This window comes from Saccoglossus kowalevskii, chromosome 11 (genome assembly GCF_978046115.1).
Source record: "Saccoglossus kowalevskii chromosome 11, keSacKowa6.1, whole genome shotgun sequence".
NCBI lineage: Eukaryota > Metazoa > Hemichordata > Enteropneusta > Harrimaniidae > Saccoglossus > Saccoglossus kowalevskii.
The window spans coordinates 23,973,251-23,997,131 of NC_140651.1; the positions used below are offsets into that span (position 1 = coordinate 23,973,251).

The 23,881-nt window shown below is 35.6% G+C and overlaps 2 protein-coding genes and 1 long non-coding RNA gene across 6 annotated transcripts; 1 reads left to right on the forward strand and 2 right to left on the reverse strand.

The window, feature by feature from the left end:
* Positions 1-5,086: 5,086 nt before the first annotated feature.
* LOC100374190 (protein mono-ADP-ribosyltransferase PARP12-like) lies at positions 5,087-12,692 on the reverse strand. The gene is made up of 5 exons (XM_085505042.1): positions 11,625-12,692; positions 8,902-9,094; positions 8,362-8,579; positions 7,482-7,751; positions 5,087-6,718 (listed from the first exon to the last, which is right to left on the reverse strand). Exons 1-5 carry the CDS (start codon positions 12,683-12,685, stop codon positions 6,298-6,300), a joined length of 2,163 nt encoding a protein of 720 aa, XP_085361168.1. The 5' UTR covers positions 12,686-12,692; the 3' UTR covers positions 5,087-6,297.
* Positions 6,025-21,033, forward strand: LOC146736544 (galectin-3-binding protein-like). Of its 2 annotated transcripts, XM_085505043.1 has the most exons (3): positions 6,210-6,224; positions 6,726-6,821; positions 19,007-21,033. In XM_085505043.1, exon 3 carries the CDS (start codon positions 19,149-19,151, stop codon positions 20,592-20,594), a length of 1,446 nt encoding a protein of 481 aa, XP_085361169.1. In that variant the 5' UTR covers positions 6,210-6,224; positions 6,726-6,821; positions 19,007-19,148; the 3' UTR covers positions 20,595-21,033. The 2 variants fall into 2 exon arrangements, with proteins under 2 accessions (XP_085361170.1, XP_085361169.1); XM_085505044.1 differs by lacking the exon at positions 6,726-6,821 and having other exon boundaries at positions 6,025-6,224.
* Positions 15,805-18,580, reverse strand: LOC144360546 (uncharacterized). 3 transcript variants are annotated; one of them, XR_014930847.1, is made up of 4 exons: positions 18,442-18,580; positions 17,919-18,016; positions 16,409-16,515; positions 15,805-16,127 (listed from the first exon to the last, which is right to left on the reverse strand). It is a non-coding gene; the product is annotated as an uncharacterized LOC144360546 (long non-coding RNA). The 3 variants fall into 3 exon arrangements; XR_014930849.1 differs by lacking the exon at positions 18,442-18,580 and adding an exon at positions 18,316-18,344; XR_014930848.1 differs by lacking the exon at positions 18,442-18,580 and adding an exon at positions 18,170-18,305.
* Positions 21,034-23,881: the final 2,848 nt, after the last annotated feature.

Here is a 23,881-nt window from a genome sequence, read left to right on the forward strand (position 1 = left end):
AAGGTATATGATGCAACATACAATTGTGACTGCTGTATATATTTGTCAGCATCCTTTATTTCATGTTTTTGTCATATTACCAGTTGAGCAAGGCTAACCGAGTCGTGACCTCGATGTGGTTCGTAACCAGTCTTGTGATTGGTTGTTGACAAATGCTGAACAGGCCACGCCTCCAACTGTGCCGTGCGTTCGGGCAAACCGTTAGGAATTCCTAAATGGAGTAAATTTGTGTAGTTTTCTTGATTTATTCTGCAGATATCGGTAAAATGTAGGTAGGGCTTTGGCGAAATTTGAAGAAGCAACTAATATTCTTCAACCTGGTATTTTTTTTAGATTTTATTTTTTATGTTTTTCGTCTGTTTTTTCGAGTTTAAAAAATGTGAGCTGGCTGGAGCCTTCATCCCTTGTCTATTTATCACACTAGATACCAGCCGATACCCCCCCCCCCCACCCCTGCTCATAGAGACTGCGTATTACAGTTGATTATAGTTCCTGGGCTCCCTGTGGTGTAATCCGCCATTTTATTTGAGTGTGTTTGCCATCCGACGACGTCATCATGTGCGCTATAGAAGGAGGTCTGTGAATCGTTGACTAAAATCGTCGATCGTGGGTCTCGTTGAAATCCCGTTACATAAGCATCGGGTCAGATGTAGGTAGGGTGGAATTAAAAAAAAATCACAAAATCAAAATAAAAGTAAAATAATAAAATAAAATAAAAGGGCATTAATAACAAAAGTAATAAAAAATAAGATTAAAATAAGTTTATAGCCAAAATAATTAAAGCCCATACACTACATCAGATTTTAATCAGATTGAGCCAGGAGCTTTAACTCGATATTTTGGTGTATGTGTATTTCATTTCCAGTACTATTGTCTTGTCTACCCCATACTAGCAGTGAAAGAACCCCCTGTCCAGTGTGAGTTCTGTGGGTGGCCCTCTCAATTGCGATAAGCAGGCCTTACACTGTGACAACAAGACAGGAATACGATACAATGAAAGAGCCACGACTGTATTGTGAAACTGGTGGTGATGTTTTCTTACACATTCAGGAGTTATATCATTGTGTTTTTCAACTTTATCATCATCAGTCGGCTCAACATACTTTTTCACACATGTTATGGTTATATTTGATAGTCACTTGACTTTGTCTGTCACTAGGAATGGCGTATCTACATACAGTGTGGATAATTTGTTCCTTTTGCCCCTGGTGTAGTAATACTTTGTCTCCTGGACGGATGCTACTTTCTCTGACATTTCTATGTACATCGAAGTCTCTATCTCTTGTCACTTTGTCATCTTCTCTCAACCTGGTTCCTCCTGTTTCTGGAGGCTTTCCTTGTTCTTAACTTTCTTTTGAACATTGATTCTGCTGAAGACATTCCTGTAGTTGTGTGCGGTGTAGACAATATGCTACAAGGAACGTATTCTTAACTCCTTATGCAGATTGCGTTTGACTTGATAGATTGCATAGACTTGATTTCCAAAGACGCAGATCGTTTAGATCGAACAATTTCAAGTTCGTTGTATGCCTAGAATTATGGCAACATTGTTATTTTGGTGAATATTCAACTAAAGTATTTGAATTTGCCAATCGAACAACTCTGTACTGAAACGTCTCCAGTATAAAAAGTTCTCTACTCTCCGAAATTTGACAATGGCTCTTGTCCAAAATGGACTTCCTCAATGCAGTGCTATGGGACCGTGATAAAATCGATAATGTTGACGTCGCCGTATGTAAAAACAACACTTGACAACATTCAGTCTCCGACAACTAAGCAAATGGATGGAAATACCAGTTAAATCAATCATGAAGACTGATGATTAGATTGATGGCCTGATGGCCGAAATAGCTGTATTGTTCATTTCTATATGCAATTGTGATTCTCAATTTCTATGTGTAAAATATCGCTGGTATGGACAGCGACAGTTGACAGACTATTTTTGAATCTGTAAGCTTTCTTGACATGAGCAACTGACTTTATTTTTTACTATTCTGACTTTTACACTGACAAGTAAACGATCCGGCGCATAGTCAACTTGAGACTTTGGATAACAGGTAGGACCTGAAGGTAGCGTCAACATACAGCATTAATGGGCAAGTGTCATTGAGTCACGTTGACAATCCTTTTTTTTAAATCTCATTTATCAGGTTTTCCGCATGAAGTAACACGTTATCATCATAGCAAGAAAAAATAAGAATTTCTTTTGTCCAAGTTGTATAATGGACTCTATAATTAATATATCATGGGTATATTTGTAAAGTGTACCTTTATGTATTACCTGTAAAATATGCACACCATTAAAATGATAAAAACTTCAAATGCAACCGTAGTACACATACAGAGTAAACAAAATTATCGAGAGTGATTTTGGATTACCGGTAGTTAAAATTTTGCCAACATGATGTGACATTATATATAGTTGGTGGTGGGAATTACCAAGCCATTTTATAAAATAGTAAACAAATATTTTTGTAACAAACACTAACTGTGAAATACACCCATCATTGTCGCTGAAGAAATATTTAATATTGCAATTTTTTAATTATATTAGTGATACAGTGACCCCTCGCTAAATCGCGGGTGTCGGGATCCAAACAAAAAACGAGACATATCAGGGTTCGTGTGTGGGGGGGGGGAGTTCATGCATTGAAAACGGATAAATAGCACATATACAACACATGTGTTTGTAGTAAGTTTTCTTTATTGAATAACATCACAGCTTCCATGCCCACATAGATTCAACTCATTGTAGTGAATTTTATAGAGCTATATCAAAGGCCAAGTGCGTAAAGTCGCCATTTGACATCCCGTCAACACCCTGATTCAGGCGGCTTTCACCCTTTGTATCTCAGTAATTGACGAACAGTAAGTGTTAAGTTGTCCCCTCCAACCTTTTTACAGTTAATTAAATACAGGATGCAACGAAACATAGTTCTTTTACTTACTGGGATGTAACTTTTACTTACTTCTGTTACATCCAAGTTAACGTATTCCAATTTAATAGCTTACACAACATATTCGGATATATTACATCCCAGTTAACGTATATGCATTTTTACTGCCATAAAAATATGAAGTTACACAGATAGGGAAAATGTCTCATGACATGGAAAAATAATGCTTTCTTTTGTCCAGGTTATATGATAAATATTGTGAGTGTGTGTTGTATTAACATATGCAATCATAGTACACATGCAAAGTAATTTCCACGCCAGTTTATAAAATTGTGAACAAATATTTTCGTAAAAAACACTAATTCTCAATAGTGTGTATCATTTATGCATATAATTACATATCTCATATACTTTATATCATTTTAATTATACATGGTATTCCCAGATTAACACCGGTTATTGATAACACATACAACATTAGATTCTTAACTCCGATGAAAAGACAAGTATCTGCCACTCACCACGAAAGCCAATCATCGCGAAGGCCAATCATCCCGACACTACTAGTATGAAAAAATATAAATTTACTGCAATGAGAGTATCTGATGAATTTGTCATAATATTTGGTAGGATCATGAGTTGCAATGTGCTTGTCAGCTTATTTACACAAATCATTTATCATTGTTTGCATAATTCCGGTTATTACTTATTGTCCCAGAAAAAAAACGTCATTAAATCGCGTCATAAAAGATAACGCTATTTATGTAAATATGTTACAAAAAAAATGACGAACGGATCAATAAACGTGTCAAAACACCAAACCTGCAAGTATTACAGCGACAAACTCGGGCTTCAAATTACCAAATGTAAATAAAGGTGCCAAAAATGCCAAACGTTCAACAGGTTAGTTTTCAAAAATGCCTAATGTTCAAAAATGAAAAATCGTCTTGTCTTGGCCATTAATGTACATTTCTGGATTACGTTAGAGTGCAAAACTTTCTGGAGGAAGGATCTTCATTACCCACCGCAATAAAAATATTAACCACGTGGCAACTCAATCGCGATGGATGTCACGTGATTAAACTGCGCTTTCAGTGAATAACGCTCTCAACATTGAAAATTACTTTAAAATGGCAAAGGCGTGGAGATGTGGACATCGAGTTACGAACAATGATTTACAAAAACATAAAGTTACAAAAATGACCACGCTTATAATTTAGAAACCACGCCCTAATTATAAATCAATGTTTTATTAACATTTAACCAAACTTCGAGTTACGGGCTAAATAAACTTGTTTTGTTCAAAGTTTTATGTTTCCCATAATCTGATGTTCATTAACAGTTAATTAAAATTTAAAGTTATTAAATATGCACATTGAACAAAACTAAAAATGTATATTGCCAGTAACTTAGAGTTATGTTACAATTTAGGCGTGGTTTCGCAAAAGTGGGCCTGGTTTCTTAAATATGGTCGTGGTCATTTTTGTAACTCGATGTCCGTAACTCGAACAATTCAACATCTCATACGCGTGTAGTTTCATTGGAACTGCTTTGGAACTTTTTTGGGGGGTCGTTTCATTGTATTGAACCATAATCCAGGATTAGTTTACGTCGTATACCCGTGTTTAGTGTTCCTATATATTCCATTTTATTACTCGATGTATATCGTACATACACGCGGGGTTCATTAAATTGTTCATTTAACTGGAAATGTGTTGTATGTATAGGTCTGAGTGGCTCCAAGTGCAGTATACTGTTTTTTGTGTGTGCGCGCGCCTCATTTGTAAAGATCACGATTTGAAATGTCGGACTGTCGCCCGTAACTAGTTGATACGTACATTAACCTTAAATATAACATTAATTTGGGAAGGGATAATGAAACATAAATACATAACACAAGCTATTGGAAATGTGATGAAACAGCAACTTGTGAATGAAGAACATTATGGATGCTGTCTTTGAAAACTTCGGGAGGAAGAGATCTTCACAAAATATTTGATTTATTCGGTATAATACAAATATTGACCCCCAGCCTCGGTCGATAATGTTTTCTTCAGGTCGACACATTTGTATATCGAACTTGGCTTGGGTCAATATTTCTATAATATTTAATATACCATTAGGTTTCGACAATTATCAAATACTATGCTGAAACTACAAGAAAAACGATGTATCGAAGAAAAAAAGAATTTAATGTTCAGTTTGTTTCCACTTTATTATTATAGTCCAAACCTGTGTCACACTTACATTCATTAAAATACACAGTCATCGAATACAATAAAAGCAGTATACAAATCAATGTTTTGTGTTTCCAAATATGTTATAACTTGTTTTCTTCAACTAATTATTTTTTATAAAAGTATATCATACTATTTATTTATCGATATATCAAAAATCATGGGATATTATTTAAAATGCATAGCTGTGAGCGTTAAATGGTGCATAAATATGCAAATTTATGAATCAAAATAGATGTTAGAATTCAAATTGACCAATCGAGAAACAGTATTGTGACATGAACGTTGGGTCTGAGTAATTACCAAAGAAATTATAGAAAACAAAAATTATAATCCCTAAATGTGAAAACACTTGGCGGGTGCATATATTTTTGGTGAAAACTTGGATATACATTGTATATTAGCTAAGCCTCTCATTCTTTACGAAATTGGATCTCGGTAAATAGTTTGATTTGTTAAAAAAATATGAATGAACAAAATATTAAAACCAAACACGTCCATGCCGGATACACAATTTTTTTACAAAATCACTTATTTCTATATAGCTCTTGAAATCTCATGATTCAAACAATATAACAACTTATTCACATATGTATTGTGAGTCAGAACAAAGAATTTCTGAGTCAAATCTCGCGTGACCGATACCCAAATGGTATCAACTAAATAAACACTGAATATGAATCATTTATAATTATAACATGTGAGAACAAATTACAAATTATTAAAAACATTTCTAAGACAAATGAAAAACTACAAAATCTATTAGTAATCACCAACCAATTATTTGTTGCATAAATCACATATAATAGTATTGAAACGGAACTTATGGCAATTATTTATTTGTATAGTACAGACCACAACATGATGACCAATCAGTGGTGGTGTTCTTCTATGGTAATATCAGATTGGGAAGAGGCCGGCAGTTATAATTTGATTGATTCATTCGGAATCAATTCTAAATAAAGGAGAGCGACCAGTTGTGTAGCCACACACTAACCGACAGGTCATATGTACCCAACGATAGGACTACGTGTACTAGACTTGATACCACAAGTGACCATGGAAGATCCTTGATCCCTGGACTGCACAGGTAACTTGTTGTACACGCAAAATGGTTGAGAAATGTTCACCTCCTAACCATTCTAATTCAATCTATTTTGATTTTACTTGTATGAAATAACATATTGTGGATAAGTTTGGCTGTTGTCAAATATGATATATATACTAGGATCTGATGTGGAATTTACACATGAATCATAAGAATCACCGAAGGGATTACTGGGATTTTTTGGTGGCGGTTTAACAAGATCCTCATTTCCAGCAGTGTATGACCCCACCAACACCCGAGCCAAAAACATCTGATATATACCATTAGTGTCAGGGCGTGTATAATTGTGAGAATATGTGGCATCTCTGGCGAAGTAACTGCCCTTGCCATAGGCTGTTCCACTGCTTGTACCACTAACACGCCAATCAAAGTTTTGCTGACATATAGCGTCAACAAACTCATGTCTGGTGCCATGAAACAAGTGCCGTTCTTCTACTTTCCGATCCATGTTTTTCTTCATCATCCACCTTTCTTTTCTGCAAGGATACAATTCAATAAAATTACATAATGGTGTACCAACTCAGATGAGAATATGTCACATGAATTAGACCTGTCGGGCCGAATATGCGGCTCCTATAGGTAGGTATAGTATATAGTGGTGGGTAGGTTGTAGGAACAGTGGCAAATACTTAGACGACACGAGGTTTACATATTGACTGCTCACTAAGAACTCCACTTTATTCACAATTAAAATTCGTTTATATAACTTATATTGGTACAATTACACAACAAAAAAGTACAGGGTAAATATTAATTAGTGAGTGGATAGCTGCAACGATTAAGGTGTCTGATTAATTTAAATTCTGACATAAACATCGATAGGTTTAGGGTAAGGATAAACTAAGCATGTTGCATAAACAATGTAACAATGAAAGAATGAAATCCTGACACAGAGTTCGAATGTTTGTATCGACTGCACATATAGAACGTGGCAGATATGCGCAATTATTTTCATTTCATATGATGGAAAAACATTTAAAACATAGAATGTATTAATTCAACATTTGCAACAACGATATACACCATGTCAACAACAAAATATGTTAAGGTTTGATGAAAAACATTGCATAGAAACAGATGCAAAAACCTGACAGATCAGACCACTAATAAACAGACCCGTAACGCTATTGTCAATCGGCCTAATACCCGGCGATGTGGGTCTCTGCTACACTGGTGGTTCATGAATTGCCGAATTTTAACACATGCAACGTTTCATCCAGTAATAATTAGCATTCTTACCTTGTGTGATGGTCCCATAACTCTTCATTCTGAACTCTGACAATTCTAGTGATTCTAGTGGTTCGTGGAATCGTTTTATAAAACTTGGTCGTTACATCATTGTATTCTCTCGCAGTTTTACCAGTGGGGTGGATATCCACCAATCTGTAATCACCATAGTCATCTCCAGTGAGGTCCCAATGGTCAGGTACGTAATACGTTGAAGACCCTTTTGCCGCCGCAACCGCCACAGTGGTACTACCAGTACATGTTGGTCTACTTGGGCCCTGTCTAATGTCATCAAGTATAATCAACAAGGCAATAAAGTAGTATATTAGATAACATTGTATAGTGTAAGCAAATGTCACTTTTGATTGTTAGCAATATGCCATTATATTCAAAACAAAAAGGGGGCAGAAAGCGTGTCTAATGAAACATTGAATTTGACACTTGATAGTAAAAACAAAAATGAGTCATTTCCGATTAAACCTGATTAAAGCGCACGGTGACATACACGTTATTATTATTATGCAAAAGATTATTTATGCAAGATTCTGTTATATTGATTATGTAACAAAGTTTGTTCCCACAACAAGTCAATTGCTGTTGCTCTCTAGACGCTGACTAAATTATAAGTCAAGTTTAGAGCGAAAACTGCACACAATGTAGCTACCATGCGTGTGATGCAGTACAAGCATGTTTGTAAAACATATATATAAATTATCTTATAATAGGGTTTAGAAATGTTGTCAGCCACCCAATTGTATAATGTTGATTTTGTACCGCATTTGGAGAGTGGGTAATGAACAATGTTCATCCAAATATTTAAAAATCAAAACCCACGGATCTGACCACGAAGTGACCCTGAACGTCAACTAATTAAAACCAACTTATTTTTTACCTTATTATATCTTGCACATCATCGCGAGACATGAATTTCGGTCTTCTGCGGACGGCCCTTTTTGTCTTGTATTTCGTATTCTGTTGTTGCATTGTTTTAAACTGAAGAATGTATTTATGGTGTCCTGATGTAAAGGAGACTATACCTTCCGCCGTTTTATCCAGGTAATTCTGATACTCTTTCTCCAGTTGATCGCTATCAATTGATGACGATCCTGACTGTAATTGGATATCGACATTTGGTTACTTTCACAACTGTTGAATTGACTAGTAACGAGTTGTAAAAAAACGCCTGTACCCAAATTTCTACTTTCCCAAAACCATTCTCTCCCTTGTTGTTGGAACCACTCAGGGATAATATTATTTCTTCTTTTCCGAATAGGTTAGCAAAAATCACAAAAGACTAATAATTCTCAAAAACTTCCATGAAAATAATTTTCATGGGATTGTCTCCTTCGTAATACATGATCAACGAATACCCTCTTTAATTGGTGATGGGATAATGGTGATTAGTGCGAATATGTAATGAATTAAGCATCACCTTTTCACCATACTTAATCCATTGGTTGTATTCATCTTGCCATGACCACGTCCAATGCGTTGCGAATAGGTGTCCAGTGGGCGCTCTTCCAGTGGACCACGTGGATAGACGTCTTAAACCCAGTGTTACAGAAGTGTCTATGTCATTTATTGCAGCCATATTATCAAAGTTGATTACCCACTGGACGTCACCACTGTAAAACAGAATGAAAGGGAGGATTTCCAATGTTTGACCATGTACTATAGGACTTATAAAAAGAGTTGGGTGTATTTCCCGTCATCTCGCGAGTCAGTCAGCACAGATCGACCCATGCTCAAGAAGGAGGCTCCGTGCCGGGAACGTTTAAGGATCGGACGCATGGAATCGACAGCTGTGCCTGCGTCAAAACACAATGTAACTGAAGTGATAGTCTACATAAATAGTTTGACCAAATGTGGTTTTTGTTCTTTTGTTCAGTACTAGACCACATACCGAACATAGTACTGGCAAGTAAGAATTATGGAAAAGCCACCAAAAATTGCATCGGTGATTCACAGTCACTACTAGACCACATACCGAACATAGTACTGGCAAATAAGAATTATGGAAAAGCCACCAAAAATTGCATCGGTGATTCACAGTCACTCTACTAGGAGTGTGACTGTGGGTGATTCTTTGCAATCGGCAACACAGCGCTACATTATATGTTACGCCAACCTTGATTGGGCGCATGCTTTAGAGGCGCATCCAATCAGATCTATGGATTGTACCGGCGTAAAATACGCGACTTAGCAGTGCAATCCCGCAAAATTTTGTGAGAGAAACCTTTAATTAAAAAATACGCACAAATACGCGTAGTTATAGTCTTGTTTAGTCACAAAATGGCGGTGGTGTGGTGTTCTCTGGGAAGGAGAATATATATACATGTGTCATCGATCTCCTTCCCTCAGATCTTTGCGCTTTATGCAATAATAAGTAACGTGTAATGATCGAGTTACGAGTCACGAGTTTGATTTGTTATATGACGCCTTACGAGCCGATTTTGCCTAAAATAGCGCTCGGCCACCTTTTCAAACTGTGTTTACAGACGGAACTTAATATACTTTTGACAACTTAAGTTTCTTTCTAACCACATATTTTAGTGAACAGCAAAAACTAACATGTAATGAAGCTAAATGCCCACCAGCTTTACGGTTGTGCTCATGCCACAGTCCTGGCGCGTTTCAACCCTTGGGATATTTTACTATAATAGGCTGTGTCTACATCGCGCATTAAAATTTGCATATAACATTAGCGCGTAACAAAGATTGTGATAAATGAAAGAGTGGTATAAACAAAGATCAGTGATTACTTGAAATCAATATCAGGAAAGAAAAGTTATATAACATTTATTATTTAATAATTTATTAAAATACATAAGTTTGTCCAACTCCCTGTTGGTGTGTGCTGAGACAGCGCTTTCTGACGACACAACGGGCAGAGATACTTTCGGTGTTCTGACCGCAAGGATCTCTGGGAAGGAGAATACAGGCACACATCACGACAGAGCGGCATTACAATAAGGCTTTTATAAATCAGGGTGACAATGGTTTGTTCTTTCTTCTCAGACATAAGTCAGTGTTGTATTGTGACGGTACGACCTACCTGTCAAGTATGAACCAAATCGACCCAGCCACAAAAATTACAAAAGAGTTGAAAAGCCATTCCTGGTGAACAGTTTTGGGTCAATTTTCTCGGTAATGGAAAAGATATAACAAATTCTAATAGTAAGTTTGTGCCCAAACTCAAGCGGAGTAGAATGAGCTATGTCTGAGTTGTTTATCCTAAATTCGTAAGAGGAGACACATTTGGTGCGAAGCTATCAAAAAATCAGTTTTTTGGCTGTTGTTATGGCAATGGTGGGCCAACTTTTTTTTATCAGATTTTACCTAATAACTAGGGTGAAAGTGTGGCCTGCCTCCCTGCTAAGTTTGGGCGAAATCAGCATGCCAAAAAAATCACAGAAGAATTAATACATGAGAACACTAGAAAAAAAAAACTCACAAAAGGGCAATCCTAGTGGAGCAGATCGCCAATAATTATTGACAAGTTGACAATCCCTAATATTGCTAAACCGCCAGTTGGGAACTTTATTAGGATTCGTACATGGAGTTACACAGATAGAAAACAAGAAAAAATATTGATTTCTTTTGTCCAGGCTATATAATAAAATATGAATTAATTTTAATTAGTTGTATTGCAATGCATTAGTAATAATTTAAATATATATACAATTCTTTATTTCAGTGTATTTGTTTCCTACTATTATTTATTTATATTGGGGACAATTGTTATGGGGATTATTAATTTTAATAAACAATATTCAACTATCCTTTGCAATTCCAATAAGATCATTAGTTACAGTATGTCAATAAAAAGTATAAAAATACATGATGAAAAGCCCATTATAAATGGTCAAATGTTTATTGGTATTTGAAACTAGAGGCATTACCAGATCATGGGTCTTATTTTGAAACTTCTGTTAGAGCAACTGCACAAATGATAAGGGTAAACTATAGCTTCTAAGGATGGTATTTCCAGACTGGCGCCAGTTGTTTAGGAAACAGATAAAACTTTAATTCTCAACAAGGATGAAAGGACCAGTTACTGAGACAAAGACCTACTCCCCACAAAACCCACCCGATACAAAACCCACTTTACCACGAAAGCTACTAGTAATCGTGACAAAAAACGACATTACTTACCCGTCAAAAACACTGACATTGGTATTGGCCGCTTCACAGAAGGCTTTTTCAATATTCTCGTTCAGTTCCGGTTCGAAGTTTACCCATTCAGTATCAATTGTACGTGATCGTTGCCATATATACGGCATGTCATAATGATGGCGTTTGCATGCATTCCGGAAGTTGCACTTTCCACGCACAAAATAAGTACAGATATATGCATCTTTATCCAGAATGTGGTTGCTAGCTAACTGTGTTGTTGGAGACTTTGGAGAAGTGGGTGGAAGTTCTGCCTTTTCAATAGCCATCTCTCGAAGCATCTTTAAAACTTCTTTAGGGCTTTGGCATGTTTCAATTCCAAATTTATTTAGCAAGGCTTTCGGCTGTGAGTCGTAAATATTGTGAGAACGTTTGCAATCTTTTCTGTTGGCGTTGGTAAACGCACAATCACCGAGAATATAATGCTTACATACGTGGAGAAAAGCGCAATTGCTTCCTCGACCACAGCCAACTTCCACGTTGTAGAAGCTACATACTTTAGGTACAGATTTTTTCATGCAACTCTGTGTTATAACCATTTGAATCTGCTTTTCTGTTAGCTTATCGAGTAAGGCTGATTCCAGAATGCGATGATTGTGACTATCGTGGTAGTTGTGAGAATATAGACACATTTTCGCTTTCGGGCCAGCCAGACTCCCAGCACCTACAAACCGACATTTACCCTCCGAGTAGAATTTGCAGACGTGTAGATTTTGACATTCATGTCCAAAATTACACCCTCCCTTTGTTCCGTACGTTGGACATATACGCACGTTAGTTGTCAAGGTTACATTCGTTGCATGTTGCTGCCCTTCTAACTTGAACAGTTGAGGGTACTTAGACAGTAGTATCTCCGGACTCGATCCGGCAAAGTATCGCTGACATCGTTGCGGTCCAAGAGCTGCCGTTATTGAATTCACTGTCATGCGTCCCCGGTACGTACACAATACACGGACTAATTCCCTAGCGATATCGTCTTCCGACTCATCGGTTGTCGGTGGAAACTTAATAGCAAGGTACGAGTTGTCCTTCTTTCTTGCCATTTTCCCTGCTTATGCGGTGATAGTATTGGGAATTTTTAAAATGCAGAGATGATGATCAAATTCGAAGAAAAAATGATGTCAGTGTATTACGCGGAATTTCCTGCACTATGACCTTCTGAGGTCGCTCGAGCTGAATGTCAGACGTAGATGGCGCCCTGTTTTTGGTAAATGAAATTGAATAAAGAGTATAATTGCATCTAAACAAAACACGTATAATAATAATAATAATAATAATAATAATAATAATAATAATAATAATAATAATAATAATATACTAAAATGATATTACCAACTATATGTATTAAAATGTTTAACGAACTTATATCGCCAAAGGTGATGTACAGTTCAGAAATACGGGCCTGTGATTTATTAAATGACAACAATATCTTGGAACAGGTCTGTAACCTTTTTATCGTTTTATTCTTGGCGCAAATAAACGACACCTACACTAGGTGTAAGGGGGTGAACTTAGCAGGTTCCCTGTCAAAATTAAAGCAGACAGTGCCACAAATAAATACTTGCAGATTGAAATCTCCACCAGAATGTCACATCCTTCAGGATGCATTAAAAGAATCAGAAAAAAATAAAGAAAACAAACCGGATTAAATATACATGTAAACTTGGCGAAGATGAAGAAACAATAGAAAAGAGAGGAATTACACTCACAGCTGGCAGATACATAAACAGACATAAAGAAAACAAATTAGACATAGCAGAGGCACAACTGGAACGGTAACAAATTAAAACCTATAGTATTTTTTAAAAAAATTGAAATGGAAAAAATTACTTGACAGTAACTACTAATTCACTCGGAGGCGATGTCTGTCAAAATTTCGTTCACAATTGAGGAATTGGTTTAGGCAAAAGAACAACATAAAAATACAAATGGAGAAGATAATATGTACAAGGTGTAATGAAAATGAGATAGATCACGAAAAACATCTTATTTTCAAATAAAGGAAGACAGGTACTATTCTAAAAGTGCAATAAAGATACTAAAAATACAAATAATAACACATACATCTTCTCTAGAATCAATACAATACCACTGTCAAAATTAAAAAAAAATATTTAGACAAAATAACAATTGTTATTCACGTCATGGGAGGGTGATTGGTTGGAGGGGTACTAATTTAGATCGTTTTTTATTTTAATTGTATTTATCCTGGTATTTTTTTTAACATTTCTTTTTTTAACCCAACCTTTATTTTATCCTTATTTTTATTATAATATTTTATCACATCTCACTGCTGTTACGCATGCTGTGATTGGTTGAGACTCGGTCACGTGACATGGAATAAAAATGGATATTACATGGTATATTGCCCGCCAAGTGGATATTACATGGGTATATCACATGGATGACGTCAGTGAAACTACTGCGCAACGATACTGCGCATAACAAATTGTCGTTCGCTGCATTGGGGCTGCTCTGGCCGCTGTTGCTTTCAGGGTTTTGAAGGAACTTTAGCCATCCGAAATAGACAGTGAACGTGCCAGAATGGATATTAAGTAAAATACTCTGTTTTGATGTATAGGGTATTTTTTATATGGAGCAAAAATGTACGGCAAAGCCGCCACTGAAACGTCGCAGCCGGGGTCGCTGCAGCGCGTTCTACGCTGTGAGCATTTCTACGCGTTCCACGCCGATGCTAACCGAAAACGTTCTAAACAAAGCTGTCTGGCTTGTGAATAGGTGTGTTACGTTCGTGAGAAGGTAATTTTAGTCATTTCCACGGCACTCTGACATTTTTATCTGTAGAGTGATCGAATAACTTGCGTTTGAGAATTTCTCAATTCATTTCAAAAATGTTATTCTCGATAATTTGAGTGATTCACACTGCTGAAACACGGTTCAAATAAAAAGAGTATCCATGGCTGAAAATAACATTTACTGAGTGTATTTCGTTGTTTTTTCAGCAAACAATGTATGTATGTTATTGAGTAATGTGAAACTTGTTATAATAGATAAAATAAAATATTGCATACTTCAAATATAAGTGTTGTTATTTTGTGGGAGAGCGGGTGTGAGTGATGTATGGTAGCTGTGATTGTCATGGTGGATGTCTGTTCGATGTGATAAAATAAACAACACATGGTTATTCGGGCAATATCACGATTTGTTGTCTGCCCTCGGGCTGTTGGTCATGACCATAATATTGATGATGCCCTCGCCTTCGGCTCTGGCATCATCATTATCATGGTCATGACCACCATCCCTTGGGCAGGCAACAAATCGTGATATTACCCTCACAAGCATGTGTTATTATTTAAGTATTGTATATAGAATTGTCTTAGTCTTGTAATATTTTTTTGTATTTACCATACTGAACATGCTGATGGTTTGGTTATTATTATTATCTAGTATGGCATTATTATTATTATTATTATTAAAACTACCATTTGATTTAATTCCTGGATAATTATAACTATTTGATGTTTTGATTGTTTCTTCAATCTGTATGAATGGAAAATGACAAGCTGTGTTTATAGCTGTGTTATAGATTTAGATAATTTTTTTTTCTTGATATATTTCTGAATCAAAGATATCAATACAAATATTTGATCTGTTGTTCTATATTTCTGATCAATTTTGAGTATTAAATAATTTAAGTAGGGGATTAATTAAATAATTTGAACTATTTTTTTACAAGCCATAAACAAATAACTTCTACACCTGGTGCCTTTTTGAACTTTGATTGTCTTATTGCCTCTCTGACCCATGGTTATGATTTTATCTAAATGACTATTTTCACTATATTACTAACCGTGAATACCCAACTGTAAGAAATAGATACAATCTTTGCTTTATTTGATGATACTATCTGCATCCATGAATGATCTACTGACATTTCACTCTGCTTACTGTTGCCTCACTGGTGATTTGATGTTTTTACCCCAATGAACAGTAATCTTTTTGTTAAATTATTTTTCAACACAAACAAAATATCCTGTTAAATTGTAAATATTTATAAACAGTTATTACATAGAAAAGGGCGTTCAGTATTGACCAAACACAAAGATTAATTGAGTATTAATTGCTTCGCTAGTGTGAGTAATAGTAGAGGGTGCACACGCGCATACATTCACTCCGCGTAAGTTAATAAATACGCAGCGTCTTTGCATACTACCAGAGTTTATTACATAAAAGAGGTAAAAATGATGAAATAGTTCATCATGGAGTTTATACATTTATAGCGTGCCGTGGTTAAGCATTTCTTTTATTAACGCTACGAAATACAATATGAATAAATAAAAAAATCTATTAAAAAACTGAATAACAGAGAAAAGTCAAGAATAATTATATTTGCATACAAATATTTTGTTATTTTTTTGTATATTTCTTTCTTTCTTTCTTTCTTCCTTCCAGTGAGTATAGTAGTCGGTACGTACACTTTTTTTGTATTCTGTCACCCTTTGTTAGTCAGAATCAAAATTAGATCTGTCGTAAAAGAGAAAAATATAAAATTGATGGTTATATGAATAGAGTATAAGTTATATGTTAGAAAGTACAATCACAGAGTAAAACTGTGTGATATCTCCGGTGAACATAAACACAAGTCTAATTTGCTATTGGGTGTACATTAATCAATTGGTATAAATATATTGAAAGGCTGGAAACGATGTTTTGATTTTTGTACAAGTAGAAGTAGACTATGTTTTAGGAAAGAAATGTAACGAAAATGCCCATATGTATAATTCTATAATTAATCATACTCATACTTAATATGGGTAGCATCTTAGTGATTGTTGAGTGGTCATTCGGTCTTCTCAGGTGTTACTCCTAGTATATACACTTGCTTTATCCGATGTGATTCACCAGCAGGGATCTAGTATAGCACATTTACAGATTAACAATGTTGCATTCAAGATATAATTTGATTACAGTAGTGTAAGCAGCAATCTGATAAACACATGGTTCTAATTGGTGTTTTATCATTGGTTAACCAAGCATTACTAATTATATGCAAATAATGACTTACTAATATGTGTATGGAATACTGGCTGTTAGTAATTTCCATGGGGAAAAAGACTTGCTAATATGCATAGAAAAAAGATGGCTGCTACTAACATGGATATGAAAAAAAATGATTCGCATCAGTATTTCTCAAGTATAGATGACAAACGTCAGTTGAAAAAGGTCATAGCGCATTACAATGAGTTTGTGGAATTTGGCTGATTTACGTTTAATGTATAACTCAGTGCTACCACGCCATATTTTGCACACTGCTGCATCGTGCCTGGTTTACCACACACCTCTGCTGTACTTCAAAGGACCTTCAGTACATGTAAAACAGGATTTACAACGTGAGTTACCATTTTGATGTGTAATATGCATGACCCTTAAAGGTCACACTTCTGGTCTGGTATTTGTGGGAATGGGGTTGTCCTTGTCAACTGTATCTAATACAGTTAAATTCATAACTCGGCGCTACCACGCCATCTTTTGCTGTATCGTGCCTGGTTTATCACACACCCTCCGCCATGCCTTAGTATCTAAGCACCTTCAGTGCATGTAAAAGAGGATTTACGAGAAAGACGAGTTTTTGTTTTGATGTGTAATATGCATATGGAGAAATATTCACATCAAAATCCTGCCTTTATACCAATTTAAAACAAAATCAAATAAAGCCTATCTGCTAAACGAGTATGACGCAATATGCAGTATGACATTTTCAATCAATTTGCGAAAATAGAAAGACGTGCATCAGTGAACAAACCACGAGTAAAGTCCTAATAAAACCACACATGGCATACTTTTGCTTTGTTGCACACAAACAAAATAATCTGTTAAATTGTAAATATTTATAAACAGTTATTACATAGGAAAGGGCGTTCACTATTGACCAAACACAGAGATTAATTGAGTAATCGCTTCGCCATCTTTGTATTCGAATATCTGGTCTTTATAATGATGTTTTCAAAATACTTAACAATACAAGAACAATGATATAGAAAACACAACAAAAACATTTTTATATTTCGCAACAATAACATTTATTTTATATAACATACACCAAACAAACAAACTATAATTAAAGTCTAGAAATAATGTTCTGATTTATGTGCAAGTAGGAGTAGATTATGTTTTAGGAAAAAATGTAACAAAAATGCCCATACGTATAATTGTATAATTAATCATACTCATGCTTAATATGGGTAGCATCTTGTAAATGTCGTGAGGCTGCTTATTGGATGGGGGGGGGGGGTCATAATATTACTATTCACTTACTGTAACCATTGGTGATTGTTGAATGGTCATTCGGTCTTCTCGGGTGTTACTGCTAGTATATACACTTGCTTTATCCGATGTGATTCATCAGCAGGGATCTAGTATAGTACATTTACAGATTAACAATGTTGTATTCAAGATATAATTTGATTGCAGTAGTGTAAGCAGCAATCTGATAAACACATGGTTCTAATTGGTGTTTTATCATTGGTTAACCAAGCATTACTAATTGTATGTAAATAATGACTTACTAATATGTGTATGAAATACTGGCTGTTAGTAATTTCCATGGGGAAAAAAGACTTGCTAATATGCATAGAAAAAAGATGGCTGCTGCTAACATGGATATGAAAAAAAAATGATTGGCATCAGTATTTCTCAAGTATAGATGACAAACCTCAGTTGAAAAAGGTCATAGCGCATTACAAAAGAATATATAATGAGTTCGTAGAATTTGGCTGATTTACATTTAATTTATAACTCAGTGCTACCACGCCATATTTTGCTCACTGCTGTATCGTACCTGGTTTACCACACACCTCCGCTGTACTTCAAAGCACCTTCAGTACATGTAAAACAGGATTTACAACGTGAGTTACCATTTTGATGTGTAATATGCATGACCCTTAAAGGTCGCAACAGTCCAGGGCGCCACCTACGCCAACTTTGTCAGGCTAACTGTTTCTTTGCTGCACACAAACAAAATAATCTGTTAAATTGTAAATATAAACAGTTATTACATAGGAAAGGGCTTCAGTATTGACCAAACACAGAGATTAATTGAGTTATCGCTTCGCCATCTTTGTATTCGGTAATCTGGTCTTTATATGATGTTTTCAAAATATTTGTAGTCAATAAAATTTAAATTTCATCACTTGTTTGACAAGTGTAGGCTGTATTTAGGGTTCTATGTTTTATTGAAAATGTTGTATTGAAATTTCCATAATGTCCACATACACATTCATGCGAAAGATAATTTGCAACAGCAACCATCACTTGATTGCTTGCTTTGTTCTATTTTAAGAATGAATTCTTGCATAATTAAATATTATGTTAGTATATTACATGTTTTTTCTTTCTTATATTAGATAAAAATAACCAATAGAGAGAGTCAACTTTCACCCTCTACTATCAATGCTAATGATATTGAGACACAAACAACTGCAGAAGTAAATAAAGAAAGTGGGGGTAATTACAGTATTCAACGATTGCCAAGTACTTCAAGTTCAAATGAGTTCACTTTTCAACGACAAGGATTTAAGTGACGTGGTTATTAATGTCGGGGACAAGACGTATAATGTTGTGAAATCGATACTTGCTATGTCCAGTGAATATTTCCGTAAAATGTTCAGTTCTGAATGGAAAGAATCCAAAACCAATGAAATCAACCTTGTGGGAGATTCAAAAGAATGTCTAAAGTGCTTTGAAGCTTTTCTGCGGTATATCTACACATATACTGTTGACGTCACTCTCGGGAATGTCTTGTATTTCCTCATGCTGGCAGATAAGTATCTAGTCCCACAGTTGACCCAGTCTTGTCTGAAACACATGTGCAGTAATTACAACTGTAACGCTAATGATGCGGGACTGACTCGAGTCTATTCTTGGTTATGTTATTCGCAAAAAGCTGGACACAACAACTTAGAGCAGTTGTGTGTCAACCTTTTATCATGGAATTTGAAGCTGGTTGTAGAGTCCGCCATCTGGCTGAACATGGACTTGGCAATGATTAAGATGTTTCTGGGAAAAAGCGACTTGATTGTTCCAAACGAGTTGGCACTACATCAGTGGGTTGTCACGTGGATTGAGGACGATTCAAGAACGGACACGGTAAAGGAACATCTCCAGCAGTTGTTGCCGCTCATACGATTTCAAATGATGAGTCTTCTAGATTTAGATCGTTTGGCTGATACTGAGTTTGTAAGAAAGCACATTGATCAATACAACGACCAGTACATCATCCCAGCATTGCGATCACATGCACATACACGTATAACAACACAGGAACCTGATACAATGAAAGAGCCACGACTGTATAATGGGAATACAGTTGACTTTCCCTTGCATGCCACATCTGGTTTTTCACACAAACTTATCATCGATGATTATCATAGCATAGGTGGAGGACCATACCATTTCTCCTCGTTCTCAACACCTGCATCAATATCATGTGCTGACTTGAATGAACGGTTTATGTGGGACATAGAAATAATACCCAATTGCAAGACCGAACCAGCAACGTCACTGAAATCTGTCCTGCCTTGTGCCCAAATGAAAGGCTTCAGCTTCGGCCGCGCAGTACCTTTCTCTGCGGTGAGTGTTCCCTCATATACACACACTATTGGAACATCAGCACGTAAAGATACACTAACCTCTCACCATGCTTTAAAAGGACCGAACCAGTCAATAAATCAGTCTGCACAATTTGGTAACAGTGTTGGTCTTCAAGCTCTTGTGAACCATTTTCCAGCTTTCACCAGCGGTCAGGATGAAGTACAATACATTAAACGTGTTGTCTCACAGCCTGTTGAATCAAACAACAATGAAGATATTTTGAAAATCACCGACATAATCAAATTCGCCGATTTGGAGTGTGAAGATACAGAATATCTGACTAATGGCAACTTAGAACTAACATTTATTTGCAAGTGTAGCTATGTCAAATCTTCTGTGTGATTTAGTGTTGTATCCAATTAGAGAACCCTTATTGTTTCGATTGTTATTGAAACTGAAATTTCAGGCGTATTATTAGGATACTCATTGGTACGGGAACTTTGGCTTGGTTATATAGGGGGAAAATGAGAAAACTTCGGATCGCAGATTGACGCTTTGAAATCGGGTGAACTAAATGCCGTTAACATGAACTAACGCAGTGTTAATACTTACGAATAGTAGAATTATTTAGACAAACTTAGAATTACAAAGATTTTTTTAATTAGAAAATTTTCATTTTCATGTGTCCGGCCATTCTGTATTTTTAAATGATTCACGGGAAGAATTTAAATCACATCTGAATGAAATGAAATGTCTAGATACCCCTTTTAGAATTTGTCAATTATCATCTCCTAAGAACTACATTGTATAAAACACCGCAATAAAGTCTTTCTGTTTTCGACATTGTGATTTTTTTTATTCAGAAAAATACAATATTTTTACCAAGTAAAATCATATTTATATTAAAGTTATTGTTCATACATGAGTTGTTTATTCAGCTTCTTGCAGTCATAATTCAAGACAAATAAAAGGCGAAAATATAGAGAATATTGCAAATTATCTTTTTCTCTCTAATATTCATGTGTAATCGGGCCATGGGTGCATAGGCAACACATTTCGTTATAAATTATTCTTCATATATTTCTGAATTATCTTGTCAAAATCAGTTTTTTCGGGGCTTTTTTTTCTTGATATTGATATTTTTTTCTTTATATTGCACAATTCACTCCATGTATGCACTCACCTGCGGCTCGTGCATATATGTCGTGAATTGTGCAATATCTCGTGGTACACCCGCCTTCGGCGGGGGGGGGGGGGGGTATTGCCACCAATTACAATTACATAAGAGAATAAGCCAGTGGCAAGTCGATCTGGAACAGTTTTGTGAATTGTGCTATGTATATACTTTCAGGATTCAAAGTGATATTAGAAGTTGCTTAGATCTTTGTTAACTATACATATTAAGCCATACTGAATAGTATTTATGGTTTCCGAATTGTATGTATTTTGTGTAAATGGCCATAATAATTCAATATGTTGCTGTTTTAAAGTGCATGCATTAATTAACCATATTAATAATTATTGATATGATATACTTGTGTTATGTTTGAGTTAAAGGGGAGCAGAGGTGTGGCTTTTGACACTCTGTACATGAAAATTGAGATCTATGAATGAATTCTGTCGATAAAAATAACTTATATGTGCTGCGAAATGCCCTAAATATCGGGTATAAAACGGGCTGTGAAGCAGACGACAAACGCCCGCTTTTCCTGGCGTCATTTCGTCTCTAGAGGGCCAGTCAGATGATGTCATCAGTGAACACTGATAACTGAACCCATTCATGCTAGTACGTCAATCCCATAGAAATGCTACTATGAAAGACCTTGTTAACTGACAACTTAAAAGTTGAAACATGGAGAGGTGTTGTGTTATGAATGCCATAACGATTCATGTTATGTTTCTCGAAATCCAAAATAGAAATTCACGTTGCTGGTTGCGAGAAATCGGCGGAAGAACTAACCTGAAAGTGAAGACACGTACAGCGTTCTGGCTAAAGTAAACAGTGAGTGAATAAATATTGTACGAGTTAAAACTAAATGAGAAATATGCTAATATCACTTGAACCACAGTACTCATATTGCCCAACTTCCCACTTTTTAAACGATCGCTTAATTTCCGACCTCACTGTATTTTCCAACCGGAAAACGACCACATTTTTACCGTTTTTCTTTTTCTCTCGCTCGCTTATTGAAAACACCGACCGCTCGCCCAAACACTGGTCACCGGCACAGGAGTAGTCAAAATGTTTGGGGATATACAACGAGTGTTAACTATTATAAATTCTGAACGACTCTTCAAATCTATGTCACTCTGTATCATTCGCGAACAACTTCATCTGTGTGACTGTCCAGTACTAGAGCCGGTAGAATATTGTAAACAAATGCCATGATATCTCAGTCATATCGCTATTGTATACACTACCTTTTTTTATTCTGGTTTGCACAAACGTTGAATAGCCGTCAAAAATTAAAATATATTTAGTTTTTAACTATCTATAATTATATGCACGCAATTTGACCCTTTGACCTAGATTTGATTGGGATGGAATATTTTATTTTAAACAGTATACTGACGTTACTTACTGCCCCAAAAATGTTTCAACACAATTGCGGTATGACTGTCCGATTTACAAGTACATCGGGTAATATATTAATAACCATTCTCACCAATCGCTAGCTTAGGAGAGAATAGGAAATCAAACAGCCGCAGGTCGCCCGCCTTTTATGCATAGATTTCATGACGCCGTCTGACCGCGGTCGGGTACGAAAAGTTCGCACAGCAATTCACATATATTGTCAAGACAATGAATGAACAGAAAGGACTGGGAAATTAAAAAGATTATATTGCCACAAAGTTAAATAAATCTGGCTGCATCAAAAGTTTGGAAACTAGTTATAATATTTTGACTGAGTGATAAACGACATCATTTTGGGACGCAATTGAACTTTAAGTACTTCATTAATAATAATAATAACTTTATTACACTACTATGCCATCAGAGGGCGCAGTATGGTAAATAAAATACAAATCATAAGAAAAAATACAGTAGCTAGACTATAAGATAAAATTAAAAATAAAAGATGTTAAAAGCTTAATAGGAAAAACAAATTAAGGATAGTTACAGGATTCTCCCAATGTAGAGGTGATAGCTATCATATACCTGATTTCTGTTTTGCCTTATTTAGAAACTTTGCCAGGGGTATGAAGCACGTCATTATTTTAATGAAATTATCTGTTTTATTTAGTTTATTTTTAATTCCTATTTCCTGAAACAGCTCCCCTCTTTCTTTATTGAGAAATTCACAATCTAGGATAAAATGTTGTTCGTCCTCAACTGAATTTGTATTACATTTTTTACAAAATCGCTCATCCGCAGGAATTTTTGGTCGTTGTTGTCTGCCTCTTTCAATTTCTAAATTATGATCACTAAGCCTAAATTTACTCACAATTCTCCGAAGGCTGAAGTTTGTTATTTCGGTCAGGTAAGTTTCTATTTTCAAAAACGATTTAAACAATTTATATATTCTCATTTTATTGCCATGTTTACCATTTTTACTGTGAGGAGAATTTAAGCTTTCCATAATTTTTCATAATCTTTTGTGAGTTTTATTTTAACAACATTTGAGATTTGATCAATGTTATTTACTTTATGGTTTAATTTTATTGTTTCAAAGTCATTGTGGCCCATT

Excerpts from the sequence above, each read along its gene's own strand:
- LOC100374190 (XM_085505042.1), bottom strand. The coding sequence starts at position 12,685 with ATGGCAAGAAAGAAGGACAACTCGTACCTTGCTATTAAGTTTCCACCG. Across the intron at positions 9,095-11,624 it reads AATGTCAGTGTTTTTGACGG|TGGTGACGTCCAGTGGGTAA; the intron begins GTAAGTAATGTC and ends TCTGTTTTACAG. Across the intron at positions 8,580-8,901 it reads GGATTAAGTATGGTGAAAAG|TCAGGATCGTCATCAATTGA; the intron begins GTGATGCTTAAT and ends ATCCAATTACAG.
- LOC146736544 (XM_085505044.1), top strand. The coding sequence starts at position 19,149 with ATGAGTTCACTTTTCAACGACAAGGATTTAAGTGACGTGGTTATTAAT.